We start from the raw sequence: 9,175 nt of genomic DNA, 5'->3' as shown, positions 1-9,175 counted from the left end.
GTCTACCCTTTCACCTCTTTCTCAGGAGCTTTCCCTGACTTATCTATGATACTCAACCCATTTTTGTTTGAAGAATGAAAGCATCAGTTGACCGCAATTTCTCTTTGTTCTTTGGCTTGACCCTAGTTTTGGGAAGCCCACTTGTGATGCGTGGTTTCTAGAAATCAGAGTGTGTGGCTCTTTTCTGGCTCAGCTCCTCTCGGCTTTTGACCTCTGTGGACTTTCCCTTACCCAGAAGAACTCCTCCCCTGGAGGAAGAAGTCTGTAGCGGGTAGAGTGGGGAAAAACTTTATAAGGAGACAGAACTTTTATATTGCAGGGGTTAGAAAGGGGAAATCTGCACCAAATTCCCAGTGTCGTATTGAGATGGATAAGCGAGGCCATGTTAAGTTGTCCAGATTGCCCGTCTCACCACCGCTCTAGGTGGGGGAGGGGAGAGGGCAGATGAAGATTATTGCCGGTGGCAAAGGAAATGGAGGTAGGTGTACACGCACTGGCTATTCATTGCCTTCTCTGGAAGTCCTTTGAGTGTTTCTTTCTAATTCTTGCTATCTTTCCTGAAGATGAAGATACATAAACACACAGAATTAGTGATTTCCCCTAACACTATATGCCTACAAGAATTGAGGTGTCTTCTTATCTTTCTTATCTTTGATCATCTATATATTTTTTTTGTTCAAAAAATATTTACTGGGGCCTTCATTGGTCAGGTTTGGGGCCATGGGCACAGGATGCAAAGATTAATATAGGAAAGAGTCTTTTTTTAAAAAAAAATTGTATTATTATTATTATTATTATTATTTTTTGAGACAGAATCTCCCTCTGTTGCCCAGGATGGAGTGCAGCCTGAGGTGAAAGGGTAGACGTGATCCCTGCCGTCTTGTGCAGTACACTATGCAGTACACTACCTCCCGGGCTCAAGCGATTATCATGTCTCAGCTTCCTGAGTAGCTGGGATTATAGGTGCGCCACCACGCCCAGCTAATTTTTGTATTTTTAGTAGAGATGGGGTTTTGCCCTGTTGGCCAGGCTGGTCTCCTGACCTCAAGTGATCCTCCCGCCCCAGCCTCCCAAAGTGCTGGGATTATAGGCGTGAGCCACTGCGCCCGGCTCATCTTTTCTTCCCCCCTGAAATTAGTTTTAGGTCATGAAAGGAGTCTGCTTTATTGAGGCATCCACATGCTGGCTGAGAAGAAAAAAACCATTGATTTTAAGGTATGGTACAATGTGGTAGATGCTTTGACAGGTAGATAGGTGCAGTGCTTTAGGAACCCAGAAGAGGGAGGCAGAACTTCTAGTTATTATTTGGAAGCTTGTACATTGTTATGCTTTATACATACAAAGTCCCAAAGACTTTGATTGTATGTTTATAGATATTCCCTATATTAACATGTTTTGGGATTTTCTACATCATCCCTCAGTTCCTGGGAGGCAGTGGGACCTACAGGTTAAGAGTAGGAGACCTGTAGGTAGGTAGACTTGGATTTCAAATCTGGGTCCCTGCCTGACCTTCCAGCTGGGTGACTTAGATAAATCACTTAGTCTTCCACAACCAGAAAGGAGTGTGCAAGTGCTGGGGTTAAATGACGTGATGGATGCAATACATTTAATGATGCCTGGCATGTAGTAGGTACATATATATATAGATTGATTTTAGCTTTTTTCTGGTGGTGGTGGTGGCAGTGACAAGAAACTTGTTTATATTAAGCTTCACGTAACACATACAAAGTTGCTGAATTTTTTTAAATGTGATTTATTGGTATAAAAATCATTTATACATTATATAAATACAATATAAATATTTCTTTAAAAATATGTATAAGTTAGCCATTTATTTGAGGTAAGCCTACACTTTCCAAGAAATGATCTGGCTCTGAAACAAAGGATATTCAAACTGCATAATCACTTTCCATTATTATTTCAAAACTAATACATAAAATATTTCAAGTGGTACTTCATAAAAATATAAATATCACTTACATAAATTAACTCAGCTTCACATATTTAAATATTAATAAATTAAAAATAATTAAAATAGTGTCCTAGCGCTCATACTTTTAGTTCTCCATAGAGAACAACATAAGTTCTGTGCCCAGTGGACAGGTTTCTGACCAGAAGAAGGAATGCCCATGAACAACAACAATCTGAGGTGCCCATGCTACATTTGCCGAAGAGCCCTCAGGCTGTACTGCAGGAACTCCTTAAAGCTGCGCAGGATGAGATGAGTCGTCATGTCCTGCAGCCACTGGTTCTGTGCCTGCAGCTTCGTCAGCAGGCTGGCATTTGTGGTTGGGTCAGGGGTGGTTATTGCATCTAGATTCTTTGCCTGAAGGAAAATGAAAGTAAAAAGGATTGTTTAAATGTTGAATGAATCCTTTGCAGGGAGGGATGCTCTGGGCTATGGGATGATGTTCAAATGTGAAATGTGCGGTGAATGAGATTAACTGGGGTGCCTGCTCTGAGTAGGACCCTTCCATAGCAACAAACTTCTTCTTCTTTTTTTTTTTTTTTTTTTTTTTGAGACGGGGTCTCGCTCTGTCACCCAGGCTGGAGTGCAGTGGTGCACAGCAACCTCCGCCTCCTGGGTTCAAGCGATTCATGTGCCTCAGCCTCCTGAGTAGCTGGGTTACAGGTGTGCGCCACCATGCCTGGCTAACTTTTTTTGTATTTTTAAGTAGACATGGGGTTTTACCATGTTGACCAGGCTGGTCTTAAACTCCTGGCCTCAAGTGATCCACCCACCTCAGCCTCCCAAAGTGCTGGGATTATATCAGCACTGTGCCTGGCTCACAGCAACCAACTTGTAATCATCCCTTTGCTGTTCTGTCTCCCATTAGACCACAAGCATCCTGAGGGAAGCACCACTATCTTTTCCTTTGTTTGGTTTTGGTTTTTTGTAGAGATGGGGTCTCGCTATGTTATCCAGGCTGGTCTTGAACTCCTGGCCTTAGGAGTTCAAGGAGTTCTCACCTTAGGCTCCCAAAGTTTGGGGAATACAGGCATGAGCCACCAAGCCTGACCAGCATCACTATCTTATTTGTTTGTATTCTGTCATATGAAATAATGCCTGGCACATAATTCATATTTAGTATATGAATGAAGAGCCCATACTTAAAGGCATTTTAATACGGGTTCTTCAGTGGCCTCTAAATCTAACACTTTTCTCCAGTTTCCCTCTCACCATCCCTTTAGGATCTGTTGAAAGACCACTGATCTGTGGTGTAAAGAGGACTGCGAAACACCTTTCCATAGACCCACCATATGGGATAAGTAACTTGTGGAAGGCCTTAAACCTCCAAGTGTGGTCCTGGAATTCTGCAGCATCACCAGGGATATAAGCCTGCTAGAAGTATGACCCTCAAACCCACCCAAGGCCTGCCAAGTCAGACTCCACACCACAACAAGATGCCCAGGGAATTCCCATGCACATTAACATATGAGAAACCCTGGCTTAAGTAGAAATGGCAGAGGCAGGATCAGCACGAAGGGTTTCATTCTAGGCCCCTTCTTATTGAGCTTTGGCTCCTCCACATGCTAGCCAGCAAGTCTTTACTCCCTGCTGTTTGAATAGCCAGCTACTGGTGGCCAAAGCCCTTGGTGTACCTCTTTCCAGCCTTGAGTCTCTGACCATTTCTCTGAACTAACTCTCTGGTAAGAGGTAGGAAAAAGAATTGAAACAACCACAATGAGAAGAATGTCACTCGGCAATAACTAAAATCTTAAAATCATTTTGTGCTCCTTGGTCTTTGTTTCTGTGGATCACTGGCTGGAGTTGGATGTACTTTTTTCTGCCCCCCCTTTTGTTTTTAAATCTCTTGCACTATTAAAAATTGATGTTAAAATCCACCTCAGTTAATATAGTTTAAAATACAGTTATTGATGTCCTTTGCAGAAGAGAGCCAACCAAACAAAGAAAAAAAATTTAACAAAAACAATCAGAAGCTATTTCTCAGACCCTTTTGTTTACATGTAGCCTTCTCTTTTGGAAGTGGCATTGCATCCCTGAGTTGTCCAGGACACTGTCTTTGAGCCTGTCTTCCCCCACACCAAGTTAAGGGAATGAGGACACACTCACCTTTTTCTGCAGGAACTGGATCAGGACTTTTGTACTCATCTGCACAGCTCTGGCTTGTTCCTCACTACTCTCCAACCTGTTCTGGAGGTACTCTAGGTATACCTCAAACTCCAAAAGACCAGTGATGATTTTCACCAGGCAAGTCTCCTAAGAGGAAAGATGGTGGGAAAATTGGTTATTGCCAGGAGATACAATCAATTTGAAAAGTTAAAATTGCCACAGTTCGACATCTTTTCCCTCTGCCCCTCTAGAGAACTTCAAGTACCTCTTAGGCAGCATGTTTTGGGACATTGGACAGCACCATTTTAAATAACTGGACAATCAGAGGCCCCATGTAATTAGTTTTATCCAAAGCCCAACAGATGCTAGAATGTGGCAGTGGGGATCCTTCTCTGATTCTCCCCCTTGATTTTCTTCCTGCACTCTTGCCCTTGTCAATGCTGGGCTGGAACCTCCTTTTATAAAATAATCAGAAGTCAGTGCAGGTTATCTCACTGTGGAGAATGAGCTGGGTAGGGAGGGAGGGCAGACCTGGACCCTGCCAGGGGCAGCCAGAGAGGGAAAAGGCCCTGAGACTACCTTACCCAGGATGAACTAATTAAACCTGTGGGAGTGTTAAACATTTGACAGTTGTTAAAATCTCACCACAGTGGGACTATCTCTGGCCATACCTGTCCAAGAATAAACTACCTTTAAAAAAGCTTGAAGTTGGCCTCCTCATGAAATTTACATAACGTTCTTTACATTTACCCACTTTTTTTTTATTGCTGCCTGGATCTATATGTATACAGGCACTGCATGCAAGAGGGAGAAGTTTTGCCTAAGAAATAGTGACAAGTGAGTGCGACAAGTTGGTACCTCATTGAATCCAGATTGGAAGCATCCATCTTTTGCAGCCATCTTTGGAAGGTTCAGGTTGTTTTCTACCAGTGCCTCTTTGCTGCTTTCACACATGTTACTCCTGTTACATGTCTGGGAAAGAATACCAGAATTGTTATCACCTAAGTGCCCCTAAAACAAACACCACTAGAGGGCCTTTTCATTGTTCAACCACAGCCAGGAAAGTTTCTAAGAAAAATGAAGCTACAACTCATTGGCATCCTGGCAAGCAAATTCCAGTGGAGTGGGGGCACACTTGGGTTCAGTTCCAAGCTCACCTGTGACTTCAGATGTGTTACTTAATCCTGAGTCTCAGTTTCCTTATCTCCAAAAACCTTCCTTGCAAATTTGTTTTGAAGATTAGACACAATATTTATTTAAAGTGCCTGGCACACAGTAGATACTTAATAACAGCAATTTTGACAATAATTAGGTGAATATAATTCAAGCCATAGAATGTTCCAGCTGGAAGGACCTATGAGATCACCTAGTCCACCCCCAATTTTACCGATGGAGTCCAGAGGTGGTAGGGAATTTACCCAAGATCACAAGGCTGGTTTGGCAGAACCAGAATTCGAGTGTGGGCTCCCAGTCTCCTCTCCTGTGTTCTTTTCTTTCTACCAAACAGGACCAAAATACCTTGCATTGAAAGTGGGGAGATGATTTAATCTACTTATGGTTTGCCACTTTGGTGGGCTCTGAGGTATGAATCTTAGCCGGAATGGCCTTGAGGAATCCTAACCATTGAGTTTACATAACCAAAAAGTACTGCAACTGCTCTGAGAAGCTGAACATGCCTTTCAGGTGGCACTTTTCTAGTCCTTCCAAAGCCCAAGGGACAAAAAGGAGCTTCACAGACCTTATTTTTTGGTAAGGGAAAAGGAAGCCCTGAAAAGCAATAACCCTCAGCTCATGCCAAGGGTAGGCATGGATTTCAGACCCATTCTGCATTTTCCAGAAAGGAAAGGAACCTCCTGAGACCAGCAAAGCATAAATACAGAAGTCAGTCTAGTCGGCCCCGTTGGCCTCCAATCTACAGTGCTCTAGAACCCAGCAAAGACCTCCTAAGGCAGGCAACCCCCCGCCACACGCAGGGGCAAGGGGAACGCATGCGCACCGGGCCCTTCAACCCCATCGCCAAGCCTACCCACCTCCTTTCTCAGGGCTGAGATGCCGTCGAGGATGTACCGAATTTGTTTGTCAATTCGTTCTGAAGAGGTGAGTGGCTGTCTGTGTGGGGCGGCTACATCTTTGGAATCTTCTCCTGGGGGTACTGGGGCAGGGAAGGCAGCAGGCAACACCAGGAGCAGCCCCAGGGAGAAGGCAACTGGACCGAAGGCGCCTGTGCCGGAGGGGAGCGAGCGCAGGGGTGAGCTGACAGCACAGCTGGGAGCCTGCCTCTGCTGCTGGCCGCCCGCCAGCCCTCCCTGGGCCACACACCCCTCCCTCACACAGGGCTCGACCGCCGCTGGCGGTTCCAGGGCTAGGGATTTCCTGCACTTACTTGTGGAGACGGAGTTCATAGCTGGGTTCCTGGAGGGCAGATAGAACTTCTCTTTCTTTCCTGGTGGGTTCGAGGGCAGAATGAGCTTCAGACATCTCCAGTCTTGTATTTATTGGGGGTTGAGACTCTAATTTTGAGACTCATGGGAAAATCCCACATTTGATAAATCTTTGTTGGAGGGTGAGGGTGGGGCCAGAGCGGGTGGGGCTGATTGGAAACCTTATTAAGATTGTGCAATGTGACGTCCTTTAGCATCGCAAGACACAACTAGGGGGAAAAGTGCAGCTTAGGTCGTCACTGAGGCTAGCGCTAAGAAGCAGAATCACTCTTCCTTTACTTTCTTTTTTTCTTTTATTAGTGACTCAGCACTTTGGCATGTCTTGACAAAGAGTAAAGCTGAAGTCATGCACGAAGTTTTACAAAGAGAAAAAAATAAGCTAAAGCTATGTTTTTTGGAAAAAAAAAAAAAAAAAAAAAAAACTTCAGTGACCAGATTAACAGGCTATAATTTAGCATTCCAGTTAATTTGTATTTGTAAAAACCGAAGATGTCCTGAACTGAGTTTCCTCTGACGCCATCGCAGCCCCCCAGCCTGGGGTTATGAAGAAGGTAATAACTACCAGCATCTGAGTTCTTCTGTGTTCTGGCTCTCCCTGTGAGCAGCTGTTGTAGAACTGCCTGGCCACCCTCAAATTTCATGCAGTTACTTCAAGGCGTCTCCAGGTGGAGTGTGTGACTCCTTTTTGCCACCGCGTGGCTTCTGCCACTTTCCTCTTCACCTGCTTCAACCCACTTAGAGGAGGTTGGCTGCTGCCCTGCCCTATCCCAAGTGACCCCTTGGGAATCCTCCCAGTGAGGACTTTGCTCTCTGTGCCAGAGGCTTGCCTTGTGCTGCCAGTGCTCTCCCCATTGCCACTGAGTCTCTTCACCATTGTTTCACTGGGGCACCTGCATGGGCCCCGGGTCTCCTGGAGCCCTGAAATTACTGAAGCCCACTTGGTTCAGGGCAGAAAGGGGGAGAATACTACTCACCTCTTTGTTGGGGATGTCAAAGGACAACCTTGTGGCATCTTCTAGAGCATGTGTTTATAGCTCCCTCTCCCTGTAAAGCTTGATTTGAAATCAGAAGAAGCTGGAAGGAAACTACGGATGCAGGCATGGCTCTAGGCTCCGAATCTGCTTCCCCGTCGGCACCCAAGGATTTCTTATTGGGTCAAGCTTGTTCAGAAGCCCTCTTCCCTCAGGATGGTGTCTCCTGCAGGAGGATCCTTGGTCTCATGCAAATGGGCTCCAGACTAGGCTGTCCCTCCTGTCTCCAGAGACCCAGGCAGCTCTGAGATGGCTTCAGGCTGAAACCAGACCCTTGCACAACACCAAAACACTTATTTACCAAACATGGTGTTACCTTCACAATCGGTTTCTTTGCTTTGCTAAGAAGAGATCTCTTCAAGATCGATAAAACAGTGACCTCTGTTGGGCATTTACTTAAGTTTTGTTTCGTGCATAACATTTCAGGACCCGCCTGTTGGGGAAAGTGAGGTCATCCATTCTTCACCGATTGTCTAAACAGAGAGACAGTGGTCCTCTGCCGCGGTGGGATTTTTTGGTGTGAAAATGAAAATGGGGAAGGATGGCTGGATGGTTTCATTTTTAGTGCTCTCCTGTCTTAAGCAACGTAGACACTCCTGAACCAAGTTCTCTTTCCTGCATGAAACGAAGCCACTGCTCCCAGCTCCGCGGCCGTGCACTGTGCTCCGTCTGTGTAATGTGAGATTGCTTTTACTCAAATATATATTTTTTAGAAAATACAATTCAATAAATTTCAAGTACTTGAACTGAGTGACACAATACAACACACAGATTTATCTTTTCGATAAAAAGTGTTTTTTTAAATAGGAAGTTCGTGTTCATGATAAAATGTTCAAATAGGACATCAGGGCATGCAGGGAAAAGTGTTTCCTTCCTCTCCTGGCTCCTTTTCCCAGAGGTAGCACCTAATCGCCTGTATTTTCAACCAAACTCTCTGTTATCCTAGCCTGGGAAAGGTTTTCTCGTCTTTCCAGCTGTTTGATCCTGGCTGTTACATCAAGGATCTGTGCCCTTGTTTGTTCACCTATAAAACGGGGGTAATAATAGTTCTTCCTTTCTAGGGCTGTTGTGAAAATGGAACATGACGCAGTGTAAAAAATTCCTGGTGCATAGTAATCCCACAATACATGCCGGCTCTTTGAACATTCCTTGGCTCAGTCTCAGCCTTGGAGAACTCTTCCAGCTCGGCTATATCAGTTCACCTGGTGTCTTGCCTATGAAGGAATTATGAATGAGCCAGGCCTCTGTGCCAGCAATCAGTTGGTCTCCCAATCATTTTTCCCCAAAAGAAATGAGATTCTGTGTTTTGTTGAAAATGTCTTATGGCACAAAGTGCAAAATGAAAAATAATAATAATTGTCTTTTTTGAGAACATTAAGATCCCCAAACCAGGTCTTTTTTTTAGATAATTAGTCCAGCTTGCGTCTTGCTCCTACTAGACTTTTTCCAAGCCTTCTACTAAGTGTTTTTATGTGAGAAGTCCACAGCCTTCCCTGTGCATGGTGATTGCCATTAATTCAAACTCCTGATAGTGGCCCTCGAGGGTGAAGGGGCCTGATGCTTCTGGGGTCAAGAAAGGGCAAACTGTGGGAAGGCATGTGTGTAGGGAACTTGGAGACACTGTCTGC

General features: G+C 44.7%; 1 protein-coding gene and 1 long non-coding RNA gene across 5 annotated transcripts; one reads left to right on the top strand and one right to left on the bottom strand.

Annotated features, from left to right (window-relative positions):
* Positions 1-1,733: 1,733 nt before the first annotated feature.
* Positions 1,734-6,555, bottom strand: IL6 (interleukin 6). Of its 4 annotated transcripts, none has more exons than XM_003252642.3 (5): positions 6,459-6,555; positions 6,106-6,296; positions 4,934-5,047; positions 4,076-4,222; positions 1,734-2,326 (listed from the first exon to the last, which is right to left on the bottom strand). In XM_003252642.3, exons 1-5 carry the CDS (start codon positions 6,475-6,477, stop codon positions 2,159-2,161), a joined length of 639 nt encoding a protein of 212 aa, XP_003252690.1. In that variant the 5' UTR covers positions 6,478-6,555; the 3' UTR covers positions 1,734-2,158. The 4 variants fall into 4 exon arrangements, with proteins under 4 accessions (XP_003252690.1, XP_012365673.1, XP_030678949.1 ...); XM_012510219.2 differs by having other exon boundaries at positions 6,106-6,227; positions 6,459-6,534; XM_030823089.1 differs by lacking the exon at positions 6,106-6,296 and having other exon boundaries at positions 6,459-6,540.
* Positions 6,120-8,357, top strand: LOC115837339. The gene is made up of 2 exons (XR_004032395.1): positions 6,120-6,172; positions 7,042-8,357. It is a non-coding gene; the product is annotated as an uncharacterized LOC115837339 (long non-coding RNA).
* Positions 8,358-9,175: the final 818 nt, after the last annotated feature.

Source organism: Nomascus leucogenys, chromosome 11 (genome assembly GCF_006542625.1).
Source record: "Nomascus leucogenys isolate Asia chromosome 11, Asia_NLE_v1, whole genome shotgun sequence".
Classification (NCBI taxonomy): Eukaryota; Metazoa; Chordata; class Mammalia; order Primates; family Hylobatidae; genus Nomascus; species Nomascus leucogenys.
The sequence above is the reverse complement of the archived record's forward strand: the minus strand, read 5'-3'. Positions and strand labels throughout refer to the sequence as shown.